The following is a 27,689-nucleotide window of genomic DNA, read 5'->3' as shown; positions in this document are numbered from 1 at the left end:
CTTTGAATCTGCTGTAGTTTGGCCTGTAGGACGAGTAAATAGATGAATGTACCAAAATAAGGAACTTGATGTATTTTATTTTGTATCTTTTTTACAGGAGAAGTGATTTCAGGTTATGCACGGAAAACAGGAAGTTTCACTGAGATAAACAAGCTTGGATTACATCAGAAATATAAAACATTCATTGGCTGTATTGATGTGGCTTTATTCTAGGGGTTTATTCTGGATCCCCTCAGTAAATACATAATATTCACATTAAGATACTTTCTTGATTAAGATAATGTTTGGGATTGTTTCTGTTACATACAGTCCTTCCAAATACTTTATTTTGTTTGCTGTTTTCACTGGAAGAAGCCATAGAGGAACTCTTATGCTGCTCTCTCTTCTATTGAGAGCAAAGTACAGAGGTTAAAATAACCTTTTGTGAATTTGAAGAGAAGTTGGTTTACATTAAATCCAACAGCAAAAAGCTGTCAGATGAATATTCCTAATAACAATTTTAAATCAAGATTGGAAACATAGCAGGAATTTATTTGCCATGTTCAAAAAAACAACAATTTACAAGTATTTATATACACTGTAACATCCAAGATTCTTTAATAGACACTCCCAAAAATCCACGCAGTTTATTGCATCATGGTGTAGGTGTTTCTTTTAGTTACTTCCAGCATATCTCATCTATCTTTGTTTAATGGATAACCCAAGTTTTACCCGGACAAACAGTGCTTTATTAAATTTACTGTCCTGGTTTGACAATTACTGTTGATTAAGTTTTCTGAGGTGTACAAGCCTATGAAATGGCTCCCTTGCTGAACCTGCAGTTTATTGATCAAGTTTTCTGGGTGTATAGGCCTGTGACTCTGTCTCCAGATCTCTCTTTTTCTATGATATCTAATTCATCTCTTGTTACATGACATCTATTAAACAATTCTTTATTGAATTTTGTTCTTTGGCTATTAAGTTCTCTAAGGGGTATGGGTCCATGGAGTTCCTTTCTGCAGGTGCAGTGAGGCAATTTCTCAGGGTTTTCTACTGACACTTGGCAATCACAGATCTAAATCAAAACCACCTAAAATAACAGTCAAATGTTCCTTAGCTAATTAAACAGAGTTCATGATAAAATTTTTAAATAAAGTCTGTTTCACTTTTATTTCCATTTAGCAGATATGCCGAATGGAAATAAAAACTACCTGGGTGGTTTTTTGGGAGAGAACTGCATGAGGGAAATTATTTGGAGCTGGTCAGCAGAGTGAGGACCCTGAAATAGTGCTTGGCTTAGGCTGGGATGGCACAGTAGGACAGAGGGGGTAGAAACTTGAGAATCCTTTGCTCAGGACTACATGTTTCCTAAATTTGTTGCTGCTGCTGGAGGAAAACAAATTAGCTTTTTTTGAATTTTTATGCTTACATGGCTTCAGCTCTTTCTTTCATTGGAGCTCTGCTAAGTTATGCTTCTGTTACTGCTGCAGATGGCAAATAAAACTCAATTAGTTGAAAAAGCTACCATAATCTTTTGAGATGGTTCCCTAATTTGCTAATGGCATGGAGTTTTGTTACAAAGCAGGCATGCATTTGTCTCTTTGTATTAAACTGAACCCTAAGCTTCACTGGGGGAAACACACCAAGAACACATTTCTGCTGTGAAATATTCATTTCTGCACATTACTCTCTTTGAAACATAGCTGGAAGACTGGCTGTTTTGAAAGTAATTACCCATTATCTGGTTCTTCCAAAATACTGCTAGGGTAGACTAAATATAATAGAAGTACCCAGAATTGTGTTATATCACCTTTTTAAAATGTCTGTTAAAAAAGGATTGTTTATAAATGACACTGCATTACTGGTGTGTTTAGAGGTGATGTGAGTTTCCCTGAAAGCTTGGTTATCCCCTGTAATAACTAAGAAATTTTCAGTTTTAGGATTGTGAAAAACACCCAGAATAATATACTGGTTGGTATATCTGACTGGTCTTTTTTTTCAGGTAGTAGTGAATCTGTCTGTGAACAACCCAAACCTTATTCAGCCTGAAATAATTACTTGAGTAACTGCAAGGAGAAAATAAGGAGTTCTATCCCAATCCAATGAAACATCTTCTTTGTTATTAGTGCCATGGAAACCTGGAAGCCTATTTACATGCTAAGGTTATCACATATTAAGTGCTTTCCTGGATTGAGAATTCTTTTGCATCTTTATTGAAAATCCACTTAAAAAACAACTGGATCAATCTCGTTGCCATTTTGGCTCCTAAAACAGGTTTTGCAGTGCTGCTACTTTTGCTATACTAATGCTGAATCTTTTTTGCACTTATTCTTCTTTGTGACTTGAAATGAACCTGATTCCTATTTTTTTCAATCCTTTTAGGGTGACATGCTTTGCTTACACTTAAAGAACAATGATATTGCTGACCGTGTCAGTGCAGGGAACTTTTGTGACGTTTACATTCATCTTACATGCTGAATAAAATCACTACTACTTCATATGGCCATTAAGTTTGTATATTTTATCAGGCAGGAGAGTAAATCTGCATCTTAAAACATCAGCTGAGATGTTTTGAGCTTCCATTTAAATTTGATAGGGCTGAAATTTCTAAAATCCATTGTAGTCCTGAGATGCTTCAGGATAGTTGTCATTCTCTAGGTCCAGGTTAAGATAAAAATCATGTTTGACAGGAACATTAGCTGCATTTGGGGGAGAGGAAAAGGGGTGACAGATGAAAAGGAAGAATGTTTAAATTTTCTAATGTGCTTCTTAAGGACAACATTTTACAAGATTAATGTGTATATGCTTATTCTTACATTTTGTGCTGCTAGGGAGTTGAGCAGCTGTTTCATTATGCAAATTCAAAGCATAAGTAGAGTTCCTAGTCCAGATTTCTGAACTGGTATATGTGACCTCACCTGTGATTAGTGCTGGGCCTGAGGCAGTGGGATGAATCCAGCTTCCTCTGAAGACTTTGGTCAATGCTTTGTGTGAGTATAGTAATTGCTGCATCTGACTTTCTTTAGGAATGAGGTTTTTGTATCACAAAAAATGTACCTGTAAATCATATCTGTGGAATAGAGGCTGTTAGCAGTTTCTGTAATACAGAAGGAACATCTTTAATATAAAGTTGTATGATAGGAAGGTGTGTTTGTTTATGGTTGGAGATTTTTTGGAAGAGGTGAGGTAAAGGTGATCTTTCCCTGCTGGGAGACCCTGCCTCTGGAACGGAATTAATAATTCTTTAAGTTGTGTTACCTGACTTAGCAATTAATTAGTCAAATTTTGTTTCATGACCTAAAGGAAAACATAGCAAGATAGAATCTGTGGATCCCAGTAACTCTTAAAGATTTGTGTAATAATGTTTCACGTAATCCAAATGCCTAAATGAGAGCTTGTGAGTGGCTCTGAGTGCGTGATGTGGGGATGCCTCACAGCTCTGAAATTACTTTTCTTAAGGGGTGAGTGAGTAACTAACCTAAATGTAGTCTTGTTCTCAATTGACTTAAATTCACTCGACAGCAAAGGTCTTACAGGCACCTGGAAGAAGAGAAATGCAAGAAATTGCTTATCTAAATGGATTCTCTTGAATCTTGAACCATATGGGTTAAATCTCTATTCCAAGATAGCAATAGATGAGGTATGGTAAAAATAATCTTGAATAAGCAATGGAGGTATAACATGGGCAGCTATTCTACTTTCTCATGTTGGATAAAGTTGATATGACTATGAAATCCATTTTTTGGCAGGGATATTTTCTCATGTAGGAACAGCAGTTGCCTAGCTTAATTCTCACCTCCTGTCTTGGCTTTCTGGAATGAGTTGGAAAAGCTTTGTTAGAGACATCATTAGAAATTATCTTGTTCTTTCCTTGTCATTACCTTCAGCTGCTCTGAAGCATTGATGGCTTCAGGTGGGCAGATGGATTTCCTTTTCTAAGGTTAGGCATCTCAAAATCCATCTACTCCTTACCCTGAGCCCTGTGAATGCAGGCTGTAGGTATGAAAAACTGTAGAATTTATCTTTTACTGGAAATCTGCTTTAGCCAAGAACCCAGAAACATCTGAGAGTTGGAGGGGGAACAGTACACCAAGCAAAGCTCACACTCAGTTTGGTGCCTGAGCTAGCTCATTCCCAGCTGACTGGGTGCATCTAAAACACTGGGTAGTGTTTGATATCTCACTTTGCGGTGTGCTATCAGTGATATTCTCATGGACCCCATCCTGTTGGTGGAGGCTGATACAAGGACAGCCTGTCTCTTTGAGCTGTAAGAAGGGCCTTTCTGTCTTTCACAAGGTAGCTTTTATCTTTTTATCTCTGGGATAATGTAAAAAAATATAAAATCTCAGAACCAAAAAATATAAAATCTCAGAACAAACAGCAAATGAACCAAAGCAGAAAAAGGCAAGTGTTTTTTGCCCAGACTCTTCTTCTAGCTAAGAAACTGTACTTAGAGCATATTGGTGTGAGGTGGCACTTCATGCTCACTCTCCTTGGAGCCTGGAGAATGTTATTGGAGCTGCAGATCTTGCCAGTGCAGTAGGTCAGTCTGCTCCTTGGACCATGGGTCTCCTGTGCCCCTCTGAGCAGGCACCTCTCTGAGTTCTTTAGGTTCAGTCACTTGTTCTTCCTAGAAACACTTCTTGTTGGAGATGTAAGCAGTAGAGCCAGTACCCCCCTGTGTCCTTCTTAGTCCACCCATGGCCAAGGCAGCAGCTGAGCAGCGGGGGACTGACAAATATCACAGGCTGGCCTTCTTCCCCTGGCAGATGTAAGGCTGTGCCTTCTCTTCCTTTAGCACAAAGATGTGTACAGTAGTTACTTGGAGCATTTTGGATTCAGAACAATTGGTTTGATTTCCTAACTCATAACAGGGTCATTTTTATTAAACTGCCTAATTCACTGAAGTATCAGGTTGTTGTTTTTGTCATCTTATTTCTTTAGCATCTATCAGTAAAGGAAATAATTGTCTTTGTCTTATCTTCTTTTCTGCAATTTATCAGAAGGGTCATTCACTCAAGTTTGGTGTTGATGGCAGCCACAATACCCAACTGCATTTCTTTTCCCCTCCCCTCCTACTTGTGTTCCTAGAGCTGGTCTGTAGCTGAACAGAAGGCTGACAATTCCCCACTGAATTTTCAGGACTGCTGAATGAATAAATTGTGTAGAGGAGTGAGTGCGAGGGAAAACACTTCTTCTTTGTTGTGGCTTTTTTTTTTTTTAATGAAAAATGTATTCTTTAAACTAGTGAAGCAAATAACTATGGAAGTGAGCTGCACCAACTAAAGAATGGGCTTGAAATGTGCAGGATATCATGTCCAAGTATAGTTGTTCTGTAATAAGCCATATGATTTTTTTTCTTTTCCAAAATAAGTTAAAAGCGATCTGTGCTTAATATATGCATGGAAAATAACCTTTAGTATTTCATTAGGCTATTTTATATCACAGGCTGTCAACTTGGAGAAAATCCAAGCAGGGAGGGGAGTTCTTAAAAGCAGCTCTTCCCCTGCCTCCCACCCCCATCTCAATGAATTACAAGATCTAACTACTTTAAATGAGCTTGCATGCTGTCACTGCAGTAAACATCCGTATTTATAATTGCTACATGTACATACATATCCATGCATAACACCATCTATGAATACTGAAAAGTATTCCTTACCATTATCATAAAGCAACTATGGCATTTCAGCTTGGGTTTTTGGTTTTGTTGTGTGGTGGTTTTTTTTTTTTGTTTTGTTTTTTTTTTTTTTTTGGATGCTTCTGATGTATATAGGGAAACCAAAAGATAATCCTAAACCTTGAAGAATCTAATACTGTCAGTTTGATGCTCAGAAAATACAGGCTGTGCAAGCATGAAACCTCCATGGAACAATATGAAAAGGCATTGTGAAATAATAGGTAGAAAGGGATAGATGATTCAAACCAGCTAGTTTAGTCAGGGAAGATAAACTCAGTCCCAGACCATTATAGAAGATATTGTATAGATTATATATAGATATTTATTTATAGATATTTATATATAGATATTATATTATAGATTATAGAAGATATAGAAGATATCTCATTTCCTTTTGCAGACCCAGAGGGTACCTGCAAAAGGAAATGAGATGTTTTCTGGCTGATAGAGTAAGCAGAGTAATTAGGTGTGAAAGCACACATATCACAAAGCACCTTGAAAATATACTTGATGGGTCTCTAACTGGCTTCTAGCAAGGAAAGAAGGGACAGTAAATGGAGAGCAAAATGCCTGGTGGTTTTTTTTTTTGTTTTGTTTTTTGGTTTTGGTTTTTTTTGGTTTTTTTTTTTGGTCAAAGATGGTTTGATTTTTAGTGTTAAAATGACAGATTACAGGCTCACTTGCCCACCATGCTGACACTGTGGGCATGTGTTTTCCATCTGACCCAGATATCAGGTGCAGTTTCAATGTAGGGGAATGATCATCTTTGTAGGAGCTTTTCATTTTACCTAGTGTGCCGTGAGATTCCAGACTTAAGTTTCAGCTTTATACAAAGTCCTTGGCATGCAGGAATTGAGTGGCATTTCATCAGTAAAAGCAGAGAATTGGTCTGCAATTGTTAGAAATGTGCTTAGAATTACTGAGTGTTTTCCTCCTTATTTTTTTCTTCTAGTGTTTTCAGAAATGTGGTTGTGCAGTGCTTTTCAATAGGCTAAAATCAAAGTTGAAACCTAACCAGCCTTGAAACTGAATTTCCTTTAGCTGTCTGTGTCAGCACCTTGTGTGCTTATAAGAAGCTGCCTAGCTCCCAATCTCTCTGAATTGTTGAGATGCTTTTGTGGGTGAAGAAATGTGACTTTAAATGTTTGAGCCTCATTCCTTATTTTGCCTCAAAAATCATGAGTGACCTATGCTAAAGAGGGATCTGGTGTAAAGAAGCAGTTCAGGATATTTCCTTCAGATGCAGTTTTAGAAGGGGCAGCAGCTTTGTTCAATAACATTGATCAGCTGTTAGGATGTGCAAATATGCTGCTGTCTCTGCCATGCCAGGAGATTAATTGCTCTTGCCGTGGAAGAGCCAGTGCATCCTGGACAAGCAGTTTGCTCTTCTCACATAATGGGTGTTAGATGTGCTGTTACTGAGAAAATGGAGAATGAAAATGTCTGGCCTCTGTAAGTTCAGTGCACCTTTCTTTTGAAGTCAAAGCTCATTTGGGGTTCTTACTGCACTGTGTATCTTGGGACTCCAAAATTAGGATTAGTCTTGCTCAGAGCAGATATCACAGGAGTGGGAAAGGTGAGGATCTGAGAGGATCTGTCTTGCAGTACTGAGGTTTTCTTCTCTCCCATCTCCCATAGCATTTCCTGCTGATTTGTTTGTTATCCTAACTGCAACCTTACAACTGATACTGGTAATTTCCCATGGGACCAGGAGATCTGGGTTGTCTTGCCATGGTCACATGTGCTGGGAAAAAATTTGGGCCAAAGCTATTGGTCCTTGTCCATGAAGAGATAGAAACTAACAGTCAAAATGTATATATTCAGCCAAGCAGCCTATTAAAAAAAAAAAAATTATTTTCAGTCCTAGTGAAGAAAGGAAGCACGTCTATTGCTGGCTCCCCTGGAACTCTGTCCTGTTAATAGGTTCAGGCTTTTGGTACTAGCATCTTTTTTGCCTTCTAGAAATATATTTACATGGGGGTGTGTGTATATAAATACAACCTTGTAGTAGCATTATCTAGTATTTAAACTAATAATAGTTTTTTAGGTTCTAATTTTGTGACTACTGAAGGTAAGGCAAAGACTTGTGATAAAACATTTAAATACAAAATATAACTTATTTTTGCCCCGTTCTGCTTTCCTCATGACTGTAATGTATTGCCTTCTGGGTGAACTACTTGAAATTAAAATAAAGCAATCTAGTGCAAGAGAAACTTAGTGAAAAGGAGACTGTTATTTTATAGAATAATGTCCAAAGATCAGTGATGGAAACTGATTTCTGCTCATTCTACCTGTTTCTACCTAGTTTTTGGGAAGCTTTGTAATTTCAACGCTGTCCTTCACAATAAGCTGAGGGAATGTCAGCAGTGCTGGCTTTTAACACACGCTGTCATCTTCTGATCTTTCAGGGACCTTTGTAAAGCACTTCGGGATTGCTCTAATGGGACCTCCTTATTACAGGTAGTGTCTTATCTTCAAACACTTGTAGTAATGTACTGTTATTAGCATAGGGATTTCTTTCTGGTTCAGCAGAAATAATAGGGCTAACTCCCTGGCCATCACTCACTGTCAGTGTTTTAACACATTAAGATCTAATTAATTAATCTCAGAACTGCTCTCTGTAGTAGGGGCTTGCCAATTTGAGTTCTCTGGAAAGAAATGCACTAAACCCTTATGGTTTGAGTAATAGTCACAGATGACATGCACAGTACTTTGGGGGAATATCAGGGATATTTTCTGCAAATTGTGAGGCTATTTCAGCAGCATTCAAATTGGCTGTATAATTTTACTGTTGTATTTTTGGTGGTTTTTTTTTTTTTTTTTGCCTACTGGGACCACAGCTGTTTCAACAGAGACTCACAATAGCATTTCTGTCTTTCTTGATGTGTGATTTACCCTCAAAGGTTTGTGGATTTTTCTGAAGCTTTTTGATAAGTCAGTAAAAATACACAATTGCAGCATCAACTGATGATGTGCACACAAAGTACTTACAAAGTAAAATTTTTTTTGTAATTGGAGGGAACATACAATTTCTGGCTTATTTTCTTTTTAAGCAAAGTGGTTTTTGCTATCTCACGTAAAAAGAGCATGTAACTATTCCTTTAGTGTGTAAACATTTGTAATTTGCTGTCACTGCTGTTAATAGTCTTTATAGCATGTATCTAGTTAAAAACAGGCTAAAAACTTCTGTTTTGGGACTGCCCTTAACAGAAGTTTCAAAGCAAACTAAGAAACCAGGTTGAAAACATTAACCCTGCCATATCCTATTTGATAATTGGAACAACAAAATCCAAGTATATGATAATGGTATCACCTCTTTTGAGAACTAAGGAAATATTTACACAGGCAGAGATTGTCAAAATGAGTGTGGGGAAAGGATTTGGATTTTTTTCCTTTTATCAGATCCATTTATCAGATCCCTTTATGAGACTCTTCAAAGTGAAAGGTTAATGTGTTTTTTCATATCTAAAAGAATGAAGTGTCCTAGATAGAGAAGGGTTTCTGCTCCATTTTTTGAGGGGAAATATTAACTAGCCTTAACCTTTCCAGGAAGCTTCCAAAATAACAACAGCAATGAATTACTTATGAGCACCCAGTTTGAAACCAGGTTCCAGGGGACTTGATATTTAGAAAGCACTGACTGCCTGGCTTTTAAAATTCAAAGGCCTTTGAGGCATAAAGTAGATGCTTGCTGCTGTTTGGAGAATGTTGGGTATTGCCTTCACTTCAGTATTGAAAGCCATTATCAAAATGATGTGGGGATGTAGAAAACCCTGATTGCTGAGGTACCTACTTAGTGTATAAATTAGGCATTGGTCGATCTCCACCATCCTCCTGACCCTGTGAACACCACATTCCTGTCAATATGTTATAATTTATTCATACTGAAGTGGTATCTGTAAGTTTCAGCTATCTGAGGAGGAAGAAGAATTTTTGTTAGTTAATGAATAATTTACTTAGTCGAGTAGTGGAAAGGACTGATGCACACAGAGGTGATGAAAAATGACTGTGCTTACAGAGGAAGTTTTCCTGCATTTATATTGTAGTTTATATTTCTTTTTGCTTAACTTGTAACTCCTGTCTAACTTTTACCTCTCTTCTGTGAAACTCATGGACAACTGATTTCTCGATGGAAAGCATTCTTTGCTGTTGAATTATCTCAGCTAAGATAGGATTTTGAGGATAGCAACAGTGTCAGAATAATTATGATACTAAACTGTTACTTTCAGTTAACTGGAATCAACTCAGTACTTACCAGTGTAGGTTCTTCAATGTTAAATTTGTAAGAAGAGAAAGGTTAATGAGCTTTATACAGGTATGTTTTTAAAAGGCCAAGACTGCTCAGAGATGAAGCAGTCTGTAGGCTGGAAAAGACTGTTGTATCAATTTTCCCAATTTGCTATTAAGTACAGGCAATAAAATTTCATATTAATTTTTTTCTATTGAATTTAAAAGTTTATGTCTGACTAATGTGGTCATAGTGATTTAGCTGCAAGTCAAACTGTTTGTGGAGTGGAAAGGTTTAGGGCTTGTTCTATTGGATTTGGGACTATTCTGTGTATTTAGGATGCAATCTCCTGCCTGCTGCAGCACTGACCAGACTACAGAGCTGTGTGTGATGCAGAGCTGCTGCCTGGGCTGCTTTCTGTAATAAACTGCAGTCCCTCCAGCTCTGTTAGGTATCTGTAGTGGCACTGTGGAGCTCAACCAGTGATAAGTAAATATCCACTTGGACACTTCCACCTTTGTGTTTCTTTTGGGTTGGGCACTATAATTGCCCAATTTGAGTAAATCACAGAATCTATTGTATCTGTTATGATAGATTATCACTTGAACAGGCTCTTCTTCATGCATTTGAAAAAAGCATACAAAAATTCATCTCATTCTTCCTGTAAAATGTTTCAATCTTTCAGAAATTGTCTGCAAGTTCACCCAAGAGAGCTCCTTATATCTGCTGGGGTAATGGTCACCTTTAAAAGGTGACTTCGTCCTTCTTACACTGTTAGTTTGAAGCTGTCTTCATTTTAATTATGTTCCCTCTTGTTCTTGAGCACAAATGCAGCTACAGTTCCCAGTAGTCACAATTTTGTGAGGAGCAGTAAGAAAATGTGAGATCTGAGGGATGTGCAGCATTAAGGCAATCTTGATATTATAGCCAAGCCTTTAAAGCACTGCAGGACTCATCAAGTCCATCTTATTAGCTCATTTTTAGTTATTAGATTAGCTTGCATTTCTGAATAGAGTCCAACCCTGTCATCTATTATTCTGGTTCCTTGAGCAATTTGATTTTGATCTGTATTCTACCCTTCCATTGCAAATCACTCATGTCTCCCTGTTTAAACGCTTAACAAAATTTGGTACAGTTTTAACTGGATTGGCATCTAATTTTATTTCAGTAGTAATTTGCTCATTTCTGCTTTGTTCATGATCCCTGGCTCTCTGTATTTAATAATATGCTCTGTCACAAAGTTTTTGCATCTGGGTTATTTTTTTCTAGTGGTGTGTGGGGAGAACAAGAATACTGTAAATTCCTGCAAGATGTGATGTACAGGTGTTGCTGTTCTAGCTCTTTGAACTTCCTTCTGCTTCTGTGGCTGTGCTTCTAACTGAGGATTTATTTTGCCTGTTTTCTGAGGCAACAAGAGGAAGGGTGGAGACCTTTCAATCTGTGTTTTCAGGGTATTACTTGTCAGGTTACCATCCCCTGGGTAATTTTGCAGCACTCAATCATGCAGATGACTTGAATGTTTCCAATTACCTTGCAGTGAAACAGCGAAAGCAAAAGTTTGTAACTTGTTACTTCTATCAAAGCAGAAATGAAAAATGGACTTTTCTTGGTTTGTTTCTTTGTTTTTTGGTTTTTTCCATTCCCTCTTTCATGCAGTGGTAGTCATGACACAGTTGAAAAGTTTGGATTTCTTTCAGAGGTGTGATGGACAAAGAAGGTGGCCAGTCACAGGACCTGAGTGACCTCTTCAGTCCATTTAAGGGACTTGGCCAGGTCCCTGCTGAAACAGGCTGGTAATTCATGTGCAGTGCTGCTGTTTCTTAGACTGAGTAACATGTTCCCAGGTATTTAACTTACCTTCTTCCACAGCAAGGAATTAGTGTTGCTAGACAGGCTTGCTGCCATTGGTGACGCCTCTAAAAGAAAGCTAATAAATTACTTTTTAATTCGAAATGCATTTATCTGTGCCACTATTTGAAATCTTTTATGTAGGAAATGCTTCCAGCAATGTAGGTTACATTAACTGAGAATCATTCAGTTTTTAATAATTGTTACAAAAGTTTGGTCTAATCTTCTGCATAGCATGGGGCATATCAAACCTTGCTCTATGTGGAGCATGTAATCTCAGCCTGAATAGAAGCAAATTTTATGCTGGTATCACAAGATGAAATCTTGCCTCTTTTTCTGTAATTTTCAGTGGGTTTTTTTTGTTATGAGAAGCCCAGCCCAACAGAAGATTCAACAAATGGCATTATAGTATTTCTATGTTGTCTTCTTACTCTGACCTTGACAAAACACCAGACCTTCCTCTTTTACATTTCACTGAAGTTCAGAGCTCATATCCCTGTTTTTCTCCAAATACACCTATTTGTCAGTGAGGGTTGCTGTGTGCTGTCATCCTAATATTTGTGTTCTGTGCTGCATTGCCAGGGTCAGCAATGAAACATTATTATCTTGGGATCTAATAAAATAGTTTCCTGCCTCCTGTAATTCTCAGTGGCTCAGACATTTAACCTTTTCACCCCCTTGGGACTAGCCTCATAATAAATATACTGCTATGACAGCAGAGCTGTCTCAATTGTTTGCTGTATTTCCAAGAAGTCAGATATTTTAAACACTTGAACATTGTGCTCTTCTTTTATTCCCCCACATGATCAGGGTTTTTTTGAGCACAGCCTAATAAACCTAGTATGTGTTCAATTTGAGTCTTGGTATCTACATGAGTTTTAAAGTCATAAATACCTGGCAGCAGGCCAGGTATTGTCTGGAAGAATTTTTAAAGGCAGGTGTTCAAATATCTCCTGCTATATTGCATGGTTAGTTTTTTTTGTTTTGTTTTTGGTTTTGTTTTGTTGTTGTTTTTGTTTTGTTTTGTTTTTGTGTGTTGTTTGTTTGTTTGTTTGTTTTTTGGGGTTTTTTTTGGGTTTGGGGTTTTTTTTGCTCATTTTCCGTTATTTTTATAATCTCTCTGTCATTAGAATATGTAGTGGGTTTTACCCTAGACATGGCTGTGAGGAGGTCCTGGATCCTTGATTTCTCTCCCCTTTGTGACTGTTCCTGTGATGTCTCTGGGCATGGTTTCATCACGTGCCTGTGTTTCTCACCTGTGAGATGGCAGTGCTGGAACATGCTGCTACCAGACAGACCTGCATGAATTTACTTGGAGCATGTTAGTAAAAATGGATTGAATAACCCTAAAAGAACCCCAATGAGTTGCTATTTTTGAAGCAGTTTTAGAGTCTTGGACGGTCTTCTAAATAAAAAAAAGTTACCAAAAATTGGTAAAAAGAACTCCTTAACACCAATGTAGCATTAAGAAGCAGGAATTCTTTATTCAATGCTGGATGCATGAGGGGATATTTCCTCAGTAATATTGTGCATGCTGAGGACAGAAAAGGCTCCTGTTCCTGTACTGTTTTTTACATACATATTCATAGGTGTGAAAAGTGCATATTATATGATTGGCTCTTTACAAATATTAAAATGAATACTATATATGTTATGTTGGAAAGTTAGGTTGTATTAATCTTTTTTAATAGTGTGGTAAATATAGTTTTTTGGCTATAGTATAATATTAAAATAGAAACTATGTGATACAAGATACTTTTTGTAACTAGCTCAAGGAATGGATAAGATAATCAAGAAATTCTTTGTATAGAGATAACAGCAACAAGAACCAAGATCCCAAGAGAATCCTCCTATTTGGGATAGCCCAGACTTTGTGGGGACCAAGGTGATTGATTTATAAGATGAGGGGGGCAAGTTGACAATAAACAGAAAAATCCCTAGTTTGAAAGAAATGTTTGCATCATGTATGAGGTATATGAATATGCAACAGGCTGTTGCTTTTAAGGGTTAATCCTTTGTTAGCAAAGTGTGTTTCTATGGCAGAGTACCAGACACATGGATGTCTGTAATTCTTTGTTTCTTATTGTGCTTTATTTTCCTAACTCCGATTGTCCAAATTTGTATTGCTTTAGTTTTTATTATTATTTTTATAACTATTTTATTACTATTAAACGTTTAAAATTTTAAAACAAGTGATTAGCATTTTTCACAATAGGTTTTCCCAGAAGAAACATTCCTATGATAACCATTTCCCCAGAGTCATTAGCATATATTTCCTCCCATTGGCACATGTGCTCCTTTTCCCAGGGATCCCTCCAGTGGCTGGTGACCCTGAATTTATACTTTGACAGCCCCATTAACTCAGTGCTGCTTTCCAAATTAGGAGAAAAGTTGACATAACTGGCGTAGTTCATTAATTTGTGGGTCCTTAGATCAATGAAGTGCAGTTTTACTCCTTTCCTTGATCTGTGTTTATCATAGTTTTGATTGTGTGGTTCCACAGGCTAATGATTTTGCAAAATGAGTGTTGTATTAACCCACCAGGTGCAAACAATTCTTCATCTGGCAATAAACTGATCTCCATCTTGGAGTGTTCTGGAATCACCAACACTGGTGTGCAATTAGGTGCAGGTGATTACACTGTCTTTGTGCTATTTCTGTCTGAAGCAGCAGAGTCGTGATGTCTTAAGTTCTTTTTTTTTTCCCTTGGAATTCTGTCCTAATTGATTTCTTCTCAGAGATCTAGCACTGTAAGTCTGAATTCTCCATGTTGACAGCCTTTTAAATTTGCATTAGGGCAGAAATGTATGCTAACTTGACTGAAATGTCGTCTACACAGATTTTGTATGAAGTTACCACTGTTTTTAGAAGTTTGGCTTCCCAGTAAAGGTGGTTGCAATGAAATTTTGACTCAAGGAAATATCTATGAATCAAAAAAATTCAGTCATATCTATAAATGCAAAAGAAATATGTTGTTTGATGACACTGTATTTTCACTTAGTGCTTCTGTTTCCAATGATGTGTGTTCCCTACAACTTAACTCATGGACGTGCGGCAGTTCAGAGGTTCAAGTTTAAGACAAACAGAAAAGAAACCATCAAATCTCTCAGGAATTGCCTCAAAGTGGGAGTCAATAAGGATCTCTTTGTCCCACTCAAATGTGAAATACTTCAATTAACTGACCTATCTCTCCGATGTGGATTTATCTGACACTCAAAAAGCTCTTTGTAAAGCAACTGAAAATGAGCATCCCTATAGTGAGCTGCATTCCTGTCAGTGTAATGTTGTAATAGTATATTTTAATCTAAAGAGTCATCAGATATGATACAGTATAAATTACACATGTAGATTAGAAATGCTTTTTCAGTAATAGAAGGGTTTCATAACTCAGGGTATGAGAGGCTAACAATAAATGGAAATTGCTTACAGCTTGTTTTGCACTGAGGTGATCCTGGTTCTTTTGGGATCCAGGTAAGAAATATAAATAGCCATTGGGTATCTAAGTTATCCAATGACAGATGGGAATTGTAGTGAGAGATAGGAATCTTGCATCCCTCCTGATGCTGGGACCCTGCCTGCTGTGGCATTGGATGAGCCCAGGATGGCACAGAGCATCCTGTGTCCCTTCCATCCATGGTCAGTGTCACCAGCCTTCCTGCTCACCTGGAATTCTTAGAGGGTCTTGATCATAACACATGTTTATCAATCACTGATAGTGGTCAAGTTTGGAAGATGAGCTTTGCTTTGAAAATTCTCTTGGATGATTTGCTTCACCATTTTCTATCAATAGAATGATAGCTCTTGTTCAGGGTGCATATGATATTTCAAGAACATGACAATGCATTTACACGGGATTACAATTGAGTATATATTGTACATATGCATGTTGATTTTGCGTGCCCTAATTATAATATTGTGTAGAGCAGCCACACAGTATCTGAGGCATGCACAGGAGCAGCAGTGGTGGTTGGTCTGCCGTGGCTGGCTGGTGTGATGTGCTACAGAGACCACACACACACAAAAAGAAAGAAAAGTTGTGTGTCACTGACTTCAGACTGAAGTTTTTCAGCTTCACCACTCACTGCAACATTGGAGAATGAATTAAAACTTGTGAATTGTGAGGTGTGCTTTTTACAAAGTACTCACTGTGTTACCTTCCCAGTGAGCCAGTGTACTTCTGGTAATATGAAGATGTCTTACAGCGGGTCTTTATGGTTAGAGGGGTAGTTTTTTTTAAACTTAAAAAAAGTCATATCCCAAGTGAGGCAAACTATTTGTCCTTCTGGAGACCTTATGGAGTGTGTAGGTGTTGCTAATTTTGCAGAATGAATCAGATGTCTGACTCCCACCTACCTGCACTCCTTTTTTTACAGATTTCATTCTTTCACACTCTTATGCATTCTTACTCTCAAGAACTAAGACATGTGTGTACACAGGTGGTCAAATCAGGAGCATTTGTGTGAAAAGGGACAGAGGACATCAGATCCTTAGCATGTGTCTTACTGACTGGTTATGACAAACTAATTTTGTGCATTAGGAGTGGATGGCTGGTTTGATATTGTGCATTATATTTTATTTCATTCCTCCAGAAGAGTGAATTTCACAGCTGTCTGTATCTGGATATTTTATGGTTCCACTCATGTTCTTCATTATCTTAGCACCTTATCTTTATGTCAGCTTGTTCATCCTTTTGTTTTACATGAAATCACATCTATGATACTGCAGCAAATAACTGCTGACTTTCCTTTTAACCCCTTTTCTGCTGTTTCCTTTGGTGTGTGTGTGAGCACATGTGCAGACTTGTATAAGTGTCTTTTTGTACTTCATTGGTGCTGATGTGAATTGTTTTGCTTTAAATCTCTTTAGAAAAGCAGGAAACCATCCACCTCCATTTGTAGGAAGCATTGATATTTGTGTTCTGCTGTTGCAGTTGTGGAAATGGCCATCACCCTGTGCTGTGATGCATTCTGTGACAGTTTGCTAAGTATCAAGTTCAGGGACGTGTTAAAGCTTCCTTTCTGGAAAAGAAAGGGACAGCTCCTGCATCCGGCGCCGGGACAGATTTAGGCAGCCAGCTAAGCACTCCCTGGCTGGCTGCTGACTGAGGTGTTCTCCAGTCTGTGCTGCTGATCCTCTGCTCTGTGGGCCACCGGCCACACTCCCGTGGATGGGTGTCAAGGGAGGAAAGAAGCCTTCCTAGTTAATGAAAACTGCTGCTGTGAAAAGCAAGATTCTAGAGGGAAAATCCTGGTGATGCTGAAGTGGTTTGAAAGTCTCTGTGAAAATAAAGTGCTTGCTGAAAGAGCTCAGAGTGACAGGTTTTGCTGATTTTCAAAAGTTTGTTGTTTAAATGGCTTGTAATTTGCTGGCAACTTCCATGTGAGCAAATATAGTGAATGAGGAGCCAGAACACAGTATATCATCCAGAAATAAATACCCAAGGGGAAAATCTGAGCTTCACTGAAGCCAGTGAAATCTCTGCTTGCTCTTTCAGTAGCACTAGGTAAGTCATGGAAGCTTAGTTTGCATAGGCTTCTGCAGTTATCTTACAGTTGGGAAGGTAGGTCTCCCTGAGACAAAGTTGCTGACAAAGCAAAAGCGTGTTATCCTCTTAAACTTGTTATTCTTTGCATATTGCTCACTGGGAGACAATATGTTTCACAAATGGGAGTTTTCATCATCAGGCAATGTTATGTGTTTGACACTGTCAGGGAACAAGGCTGGCAACTACTTAAGATTTTGGTTGACCTAAGACAGGTCCATCCTATAAACATGCCTGCAACCCTGGATGTTGCCTCTGATTCCTGGTCTCATTGTTTTGTGTGTAGTTTTGAAATCCCATCCTCTCTGCAGATGACTTCCTCTGTGTTCATGCAGGAAAAGGCACGTAGTGGAGGGAGAGCTGAGCCCTTGAGCAAAAGCACTGGGGAAGCTGTGGCTGGACACATGGCTCGGGTTGCAGATTTCTTACTTGTAAAGCCAAATCTTTGTTGGATGACTGCCTTTTGCTTCTGTTGGGGTGACAAATGGGATCAGTCTGGAGCCCTGCTGCAGTTGGACATGTAGGTTTACAAATGCACAGCATGGGGCACAGTCTGTCTTCAATTTCTTGTTGGGTTGGCTTGAGACAGACACGTGTGGATGCAGCAGTGCCTGGAGGAGTGCCAGGCATTCCACCTTCTCACGCAGCCCCCTGTGTCAGACACATCCCTCTCTCCTCCTGAATAGATCTTCTTTCTGGCCAGCAGTGTACACCAAGTTCCTTTCATCACTGTTTCTGCTTTGGTTGGATAAATGGACAAGTTTTTTTTTTTTAATTGGGTATTTTGTGTTTGTTTGGTGTTTTTTCTTCTTAGTCTATGCAAAATAAATTAAAGCTCTCTGAGGATTACAGTGGGACAATTTCTGGCAATCCCATTCTTTGAGTCTCACTTTTTTGAGGGGGTTGAGTAGGCAAACTATTGTTGCTGTAACATGATTATCAGTACCACTGTATACCTTAAAAAGTCACTTGCTCTGGAGACCTGAGATTATCCAGCATTTGCAGTGAGCACGCAGCTGCAAGAGCACTCTGTGAAACAGCTGTGTGCACTGCACTGATGAATGCCAATGGAAGCATAAGGTTCCCCATGGTAATTCTGTGGCTGGCAGCACTCTAATTAAACCTTCCTTTGAAAATAAGTGAGAGGTCTGTAATTTTGGCCTCTTGTTCTAAATGGCGTGCTTTTATTTAGAGATTTTTCTAACTTAATTTTTTAGGAGTTTCTGTAAATGCCTGAAGAAGCAGAAATCTCTGGATAATCCTTCTCCTTTCAAACTTTTGGTTTAAAAAATTATTGTTCTAGAAGTTAATGTGTGCCTCCTGCCAGCTTATACTCCATTTCCAGGAACTGGAATGTGGAGCTCTTTCCCTGCCTTCCATTGTCCAAGGTACTTGCTAAGCACAACTCTGGTTTCCAAATGCTGACATTAAGTGAGTCATGTGTGATCACAAGGAGAGAGCTAATTCTTATTAATTGCCTATGGAGTAATCAGAACTGCTCTGCTGGTAATTCACATAAAGAACTGCAGATAATAGGAGTGTAAGTGTATCAGGCAAATTAAGGCTTTAAATTTAATGAGTGTGATTACTTTAGTAGGATATACAGAAAACATGTATTCTGTAAATATAGTTGTTAATGAAATTCTTATTTTGGAAGATATTTTTCTGCCCTGACTGCTGTAGGCTCAAGACTCATCTTCACTTGTTACGATGAATTTGACTTAGATGGAGCCTTACTGTCAGGGTCAGATTTTTATGACTGCTGCAATAAAACTGGTTGAGGGTGCTGGCACAAATAGTTAAAACCCCAGGTCCCTTTGTGCTCTTGGCGTTAAAATTTAATGTCTCTGCTTCATTTAAATAATCAGATTTGTTTATTACAGTAAAACCACATTGGTCTTGCTTTTGGTAATCTCCAAGTTTAGGTTGGTGTTAAAGATACCTAAGGAGTTGGCCAACTGTGAGTCATGGCTCTTTCAGCTGCGTGGTCCATGAGAAGTGTAGTGCCTACCAGTTGTTCCAGCACAGAGAGTTGCTCCCTGAATCATAGTGGAATTTAGTCTGCAAGAGGTTCCTGAAGGTGATCTTGTCCATCACCTGACTGAGGTTCAAAGTTAAGTGTTTGTCAGTGTCTTGTCCTAGACCCTGAGTTTGGAGTCTCCAAGGATAGAGGGTACACAGCTGCTCTGGGCACTTATTTTGCCACTCTCAGGGTGGGTTTTCCTAAGTTTTGTGTGTATTTCCTTGGTTTCAGATTGTGACCTTGTATCTTGCCCTTTTCCTGTGCACTGCTGAGAAGGGTCTGACCCTCTCTCCCCTTTTAGGTGATTCACTAAGCAAGTGGGTTGTTTTTATTATTCACTACCAGCATGACTTTGCTTAGATGGTTCCTAAAATGCTCTGTAAATGTGGTCTGACTATGGAATGTGAGTTTACATATGGGGAGCTAACCTGAAATAACTAGAATGTCCCAGCAGGCTGGCAACTCTTAAAGAACTGGATTTTGGCATTAATTCTTTGCTGCTTTATTCAAGCAAGCACAGGAGAGATAACTGCAATTATTTCAGCCATTTCATAGTTAGAAAAAGAGAAGAAAATCCGTTAGAAAAGAAAAATATAAGGTTTTGTAAGAATGGGATTTTGGTGCTGAGTGCAAATGTAATAGGACCTCAGTGGAAGGCTGGTTTCATCTCTGCCTTCGGGCACGTTTTGTTAAAAAAAAATTAAAAATCTCCTGATAGTCTTACTGGCTTGTTCTGGTAGTGTTTCTATTGGTTTTAATTGAAATTTCATAATAGCTGGATGTTGGTCTGATAGTAATTTGTGCGAAATTGTAAGCCACCTTATGTTTCATTAACAAGATATGGATTACTTTGTTTATAGAAATAATTTCATTTTTGGCCATAGGAATTTTGAACAGAGCTGCTTTAGAATTACCAGCATGAAACTAATTTGTCTGTTGTAGATAAGTGGTGCTCTTTGTTACAAGCTTCCCCCTTCTTGTGTTTTCTGTGCCTGGAGGGAATGCTTAGGGATGGGGAATTGAAATCCCTATCTAGAGTGCAGTTAAAGGCAATTAAATGGAAATTCTTACTCACTCCCCCTTTTGATTGCAGGTGAACAATGGATATTGGCATTGAATGCTCATTTTCATGGTCGTGCTTTCTTCTTGTCTATAAATATTTCCTAACCATCACATTTAGGAGTGGTTTTGTTCCTTATTTATAAAAAGGCAGAGTGGTTGCCTGAGGCCTCACATTTTGATGGAAATCAGCACACTGTGTACTGGGACTGCAGAAGCATGGCTGTGTCTTTGGCTGAGCTGAATATAAATTTCTCTGTGTTTTCTGAAGGCTTTGTTGATTAGCATCTGCTATAAGAATTTCAAGAAGACTGTAGATACTGAAGGGATCCACTGAGAACAAACAGAAGCATCTGCGTTGTTCACTCTTTTACCCAAATCGTCCTTGGGGAAAGGCCTGTGAATTGTTGACATTTGTCCTACTGCTCTACATCAGTAAATAGACTCAGGATTAGTTATGTTTTCCATGTATCTGATCTCCTTAGCATTTCTGGCAGGGGTAAAACCTCCATCACCTTGGCTTGCAAGTTCCTTTTGCAAGTGAAATCTCTTATGCAGATATTGACTTATGTGACTTTATCATTGCAACAGCATTTGCATTTTTATTGGAGAGAGTTGAATTAATAAGCTGGTATTTGGAGATAAAGCTAAATGCTTTTTTGCCCGTAGGTGGTAGCTTCTTCAAGTATCCTTTATAGATTTCTCAGTTCCCTGCACCATGCTCATAGAGTCATTAAGGTTGGAGAAGATCTCTAAGGTAAAATCCAAATTTGACCAAACACCACCATGTCAACTAAACCATAGCACTAAACCATGTCCCATCATTTCTTAAACACTTCCAGACGTGGTGATTCCACAACCTCCCTGGGCAGCCTATTCCAATGCCTGACCACCCTTTCAGTGAAGAAATTCTTAATGTTCAATCTGAACTTCTCCTGGCACAGACTGGGGTGATTTCCTCTTGTCCTATCATAACTATAGTATCTTTTATTTCAGATCATGAACAGATTTATTCTGACATCCTTTTCACTCAGCAGCAGATACTCTCCTCACGTTTCAAATGGGAACTTGAGTTTCCTCAATTATCTGTAGCAAAGCATGAATTGAAGAAAACCTGTCCTTTAAAGTTTAATTTTCACCATTTTCAAAAAGTAGACTCTTTGCATGAGAACAGATAAACCCTCAGTTTGTTAGCTTCCTTCAGATTGACTGCAAAACTTTTAAGCTTTTTTTTTTTTTTTCTGCAAGATGGGGCCTATGAAGTAAAAGGTATGTTGTTACATTAAGAAAATAAAACTCAAATACACAAAAATCCCATTAATCTTTTGTTCCATAAAGCATAAAACTTACCATCTTGAGTCTGGACATTTTGAAACTACCACTGCTTAGCCAGGTGCTTAGGTACAATGTTTCATCATTTTCATCAATTGTCTCATTCCTTTTGACTGGGGAACAGGTTAAGTCTAGGAACCTTGTTTTGTGTTGTGAGCTGAAAGCTACATTAGTGCTGAGATAGATGGTGAATCTTCTGCCTCTGCAGAAGAGTTCAGTATCCTGCGTTGCTGAACACAGGAGGAATCAGACAATCAGCTGTTTTCAGCTAGCCTGTCAACCTGGAAGCTCATGATCTAGTTTTCTTGCTTATAAGCCCATGCTGAGTCAGTCTGTGTTATCAATCTGGTTTTGAGTTTTCAATCTGCTTCCCTGCATGTGCTGTCCATCTCACATGCACTATCCACAAAATGCCTATTAATTTTTTTCTCCTGTCATCATTAAGCATGCATCTGCCTGTGTTTTGATTGCAGTATGCCAAGTTCAATGCCAAGCATTTGAGGGCTTTAATAACTTCAGTACTGGCTTCCAAAAGAAAACTCTTGACCTGCCTCAGCCATCTTAAATGAACATGAGAAGGTCATGCCAGCTGCACAAAGATTTAGTCTACATTATGACAAAATTTAGAGGTCTAAAACTTGGTAAAGTTTTAAGAAAGCAGATATAATCTGCTTTCTGACTAGAACCCATCAGTCACCTCTGCAAGGGCGTTTTTTGCTGTTGCACTGCTGAGAAACACGTTGCGTTTAGATTCAGTGCCACATCACAAGTTATGGAGGAAGCAGCTTTGTACCAACTGAGTTTGAGGGAAGGAGCAGATCCTGCTCAGATGCTGCTCAGCCTTCCCTAGAGGGTATTTTTTCACAGACCTGTCTGCCACTGATTGGTCCTTAGCAGAAAAAATTCAAAGAACCTTGAGCTTTTTGTCAATGAATTTTGGGGGGAAAAAAAAAAACCAACAAAAAAACCACCAAAAAACTCAACCTAAAAAATACTCATATATAGTAAACTTTAAAAAAAAGTCTTAGCTTAGGGACGTGGGATTGCAAATGACTAAAGGAATATTCGGTGACAAATGGACATTCAAGTTGTGCAAGAAAATAAGGCCTGTTCCTGGAATTATCCCATAGCATCCTGAGCAAAGATTTCCATCTGTGGTGCCATACTGACATTTGACTAGGAACTAGGCTGTTCTCTTGGTTATAGGCTGTTTTTTCCCTGCTTTTGTGCTATGAATGTGGAGGTAACTAATACATCATACATACATGATACTGCTTTGCAGCAAGTTAGCAGCTCAAATAGGTAATCATTTGAACAAGTTCAGTGCTGTTGCATTATGCATCAGAAAAAACTACAGTCAGTGTCAAAGCCATAAAGGTAGGCTACGTGCTTGTCCTGACAGCAGTCAGGTTGTGTTTACTGCTTATTAATTACTCCAGAGTAGAATGAATTTCTGTGAAGCATTTCAGAATGCTTCAGCCCCAGGAGGTTATTAGTAAAAATAAAAGTGAAATTCAGAAAAAGCAGCCTTCATTACCTACTTAAGTTTTAAACTAATCTTTTGCATGTGTGCTGCATTCTACACCTAAATTAGAAATCTAGCTTCTCTTTTTTAGTTTCTTTCTTGAAGTGGTAAGTATAATTTTTGTTTTAGACATCATTTTATGTCACTGCACATTAGCTTTATACTGCTGTTTGTATTTATCATATAACTATGACATGTCTGGAGCAGTCAGTTTTCTATTGTTCCTTTGTAGGTCTGTGCCCATTTTGTTCACAGCATTATTTCTGTCATACTTGTTTGCTTCTCACACTGGAATTTCCATCTGGGGTTACTTAGAGTTCAACAGTAAATGGTGTTTTTCCTCCAAAGTTACACCTTTCTGCATGATCACTTGATCTCTTCCTTGTGTGCATTCTCTTTTACTGTCCTTTATCATGGCCTCAGATAGTGATCAATATTTTATTGTTCTCAAAGTTCCAATTTTAAGATGCCTTTGAAAAATCACGGTAGAGTTATACAGTTCTGAGGTTTTAGGAGATACATGTGTATGCATAATTTAATGGTGTCTTGTTACTTGACTTTTACAACCAATTTATAAAAAAAAGCATCTTCTAACTCAAGAGCATCCTTTCAAACAAAAATCCTGAGAGAAATGATGGGACCAGTGCAAGGTGAAAATCTGACTGCTCTCTGTTAGGATGATCTTTGTTGAAGCAGTAAACTTGCTTCAGTCTTTGTGGCTGATTTGAGCTATTGTGCCCACTCTGGGAGGGGGTTTCTCAAGGAAACTGAAGCCCTGAAGGACTGCACAGCACCTTCTGGGTCCAAATTTGAATCTGGATATGTCAGGAAATCCCCACGCTGTGATTACTGAAACCAAGAACCAGTAGTGATTTCTCAGTAGTTTTAATGAGGAGTCCCACCAAGCAGCACCAGGCTGAAAAGAGCAGTGGTAATTAACTGATACATCTGCACAGTATAGTACAGCACATACTCAGATTACTTGAGTCCATTCCATGAAAATACCAAGATCTTATTCAGTGGTGAATTCAGGGAACATCTGCTTTGCTTTTGCATTGTTTTTCCTTTCCCTCAGTGTCATGTCACAGGAAAAACTGTTTCTCCATTCAGGCTTCCATGGCAGGCTGGTATTCCCACATATGCAGCACCATAAGATCTATTCAGCAAAAACCAGTTTGTATCCAGCACATGATCCAATGGCAAATGAACCTCCTTTAACTTGCAGACCAGGTCATCACCTTCTCATGTGAGCACAGTTACTTGAAATATTTCACATCATAGCAAGGTTGTAAGATCTTGTAGATAAGTATTAAGCAAATAATTAAAATCAAAATAGAACAAATATTTGGCTACCAGCTGAAAAGTATTGATATGTGATTTAATTTAAAAGTGATCAATCTTATGGAAGACTTTAAGTGGAAAGTTGAAACCTTTTGGTGTTCTGTACAGGCTATGAAATAGAGAAGCAGAACTTTTTGCTTGCTTATAATTAAAAGGTATTTCATGTTCATCTCCTTGTTGTGTTTATCTGCATAATTACAATATCAAAAGTGAGCTATGCTTGCCTGCTTTCCTTCCCCTGATTTTAACATCTTGATAGCACTTTAAGAAAGAAATTAAATATTCTGATATGGATAGGCTTGGCCGTCAAAGAAATTACGAAGAAATTCTACTATACAGGTTACTTAGCACTGGGACAGATTGCCCAGAGCTTATGGAGTCCCCCTTACTGGAGCTATTCAAGAACTGTCAGGATGTAATCCTGTGCCATGTGCTCAGCGATGACCCTGCTTGAGCAGGGAGGTTGAACTAGGTAGCTTACTGGACTAGGTGACCCTCCTAATGTGACCCATTCTGTGATACAGTAGTGTTCAAACTGGTTTCATAGGAAAAAAATAGTTTATATATTTTATGTGGCCATTGGTACAAGGAAATGTGGAGTACACAGTAATTTTCCACTATGCTGTGCACCCTCCCCAATAGCTGTTCTCAAACATCACACATGCTAAAAGTGTACCTTCAAAGTACATTAAGGTAAACCTGGTCTGCATCTGGAAGGCTGTCATCACTATGTATTGGTGTTGAACTGTAGTTCTCTGGTAGAGTGAGTGCTCCAGGTGACATTTATTCATTTATCTTCTGCTGTGTTTTGATTTTACCCCTTAACATTTGTCTTGTAAGGTCTTTATTTGACTGGTGCTTTTTGTTCAGTCTCAAACTAGGAAAAGTGAGCCATAAGTATGTAGAGGAAGATAATTTATTAGCAGTGTTCCCAAAACAGTTGTCTTAGATTCACAGATATCGGTGCTTAAGTTTCATTAAATTGAATTTCTTGTTATTTGGAAAATCCTATTTGGCAAGTTGCTGATGCTTGCTATTTCAGTAACTTACAGCTTTTTGAGAAGACAGCTGGGTTAATACATTATTGAATATTTTTAGAATCCTTTAATGCTGAGTTCACAGGATTCTCCAAGTGAAGTAGACTTAAAAGCTGAGAAGTTTTTGAAGGGAGTTTTGCTTTGAAGTTTCTAAGGGTTGCTTCAGTTCTAGTGCCAGTAAAGCTTAGAACGTGTTCTGAAAGCATATAAATAGCAGCAGTAAAACAATGGGTTTAATTTGGCAAGGCTTATCGATGGGAAGGCAAAGGAGGCCACAGCTTACAGTGGGTACAAATCTGTGCTGTGGTTTTACAGAACTGGGTACAAATGTGGCTTTTAGGGATAATTTTTCACTGAAATAGCATGTTACCATGACTCAAATTTCTCTCACATATTAGGAGAAAAAAAAAATTGTTGTCTTCCAGATGTGTTCACTTGGATTTAAGATACATGAGAGAACTTCTGCCTGTGTTAGGATAAATATTCTTCACATTAGAAGCCTTCTTTTGTCTTTCTCCAGAATCAGGTCATGTCATTTTCAACTAAGTGCCTTTTTTTAAAAGGTAATAAACTCAAATCAGGTTTTGCTTTTCTTTTCTTTTATATTTTATTGGGGTTTTTTAATTTTATTTTTGTGTCTATTATTTTATTACATTATTTTTATGTTATTATATTATCTGGGTTTTCCCCCATTTTTTGTAGTTAAATGATATCTCCGTCATATCTACTATCATGGCTTGTAGTTTGCTTTCTTCCAGGTTGCTCCAGAGCTGTCAAAAATAACATCAGAAATTGTCACTGAGGAATACTGTCTTATTAAATTGATCAGTGTAAGCCAGTAACAAGAAGACAAGCACTGAAATTCTCTCTCTATTTCTCAAACAGTTAAATATCCAAAAGAAGCAAAAAACACTGAGTATAAATGAAATGAAAGGGCTCACACAGTTTGTGTTTAGCATCCCAGAAGTGTAGATGGCCACTGCTTGGTTCTCAGCTCATTTACTTTTCTTCCAGGTTATAGGAACATTTTTCCATACCGGGAGATGAGCTCCTATAGGAAAAGGTTGTTGGAAATGGAAAGCAATTCAGTGAGATTTGTCAGCTATTTATGCTCTTTAAGCCAAAACAAGCCACGCGTTTATTTTGCGGAACCAGAGAAGAAAGGAGTTGATGAATTATGGGCTGGCCTCGTGCAGGAGGATTAAACATTGGAACTAATTAATGACCAGTTGGCAGAGCACCATCTTGATCTCAGTGGTGGTTGACTGGATGGGGGCCATAAATCCAGACTGCAAATGGGAGCAGCCTCAAGATGCTTCATTCCAGCTAAGTGGGATGGTGGCGCTCAGCTGCTGGGACAGTGTTTAATAGGTCAGAGTTTGGGATTTGCAGATCTATCCCATTCCTACTGGCTGTGCAGCTGCTTGGTACTGTTGATAATTGTTCTAGGGCTTCAATAGGTTTTTACTGTGCTCTGTTTTCCCCTTGCAGGCTTTTGGCCAGTCCTTCTCCGTTCACCGCAAAGTGGCCGAAGATGGTGAAACGCGGGAAGAGACTCTCCTCCAGGAGTCTGCATCAAAGGAAGCATACTACCTGGGCAAGATTTTGGAGATGCAGAACGAGCTCAAGCAGAGCAGGGCTGTGGTCACCAACGTTCAGGCAGAGAATGAGAGGCTCACTGCTATTGTCCAAGACTTGAAAGAGGTAAATGGGGCTGAATTTCTTTAGGGTATCATGGATAACATGGCTCTGAGTAAACAAAACATTACAGGAAATTAAAATGCTCAGCTCCCAGTCTGTGATATTCCCAGAAACCACGTGGCCTGAGAAGGCTACAATTTAGAAAGGAGAAAATACAACTTTTGTTGGTTTTAAACAACACCACCACCTTAAAAATATAATAAAACCCAAATCAAGAAGCTGTAATTCCTAAGCACTTTAGCATTTTGCATTATATTTTGTAGTACTGAATTTTACATAAACATATTTTCTGCACTCTTCTGATATTCATGCATCTCTTCTCTTTCTCAGCATTTACGTAATTTCTCAGGTATTCTGGACTGCCTAGAATTAAATGAAGCTTTTGCTGGTTTTC

At 38.4% G+C, this 27,689-nt stretch overlaps 1 protein-coding gene across 1 annotated transcript in view; it reads left to right on the top strand.

Annotated features, from left to right (window-relative positions):
- LOC121353384 (protein bicaudal D homolog 1-like) overlaps positions 1-27,298 on the top strand; it is a gene marked incomplete at its 3' end in the record, with an annotated part of 82,545 nt that extends 55,247 nt beyond the window's left edge. The window contains exon 2 of the mRNA XM_041467187.1: positions 27,086-27,298. Within this exon, the coding sequence (XP_041323121.1) occupies positions 27,086-27,298 (213 nt within the window). The remainder of the gene's footprint in view (positions 1-27,085) is intronic.
- Positions 27,299-27,689: the final 391 nt, after the last annotated feature.

Source organism: Pyrgilauda ruficollis, unplaced genomic scaffold (assembly GCF_017590135.1).
Source record: "Pyrgilauda ruficollis isolate IOZ18807 unplaced genomic scaffold, ASM1759013v1 scaffold201, whole genome shotgun sequence".
NCBI classification, from domain to species: domain Eukaryota; kingdom Metazoa; phylum Chordata; class Aves; order Passeriformes; family Passeridae; genus Pyrgilauda; species Pyrgilauda ruficollis.
This window is presented reverse-complemented; position numbering and strand designations above follow the sequence as displayed.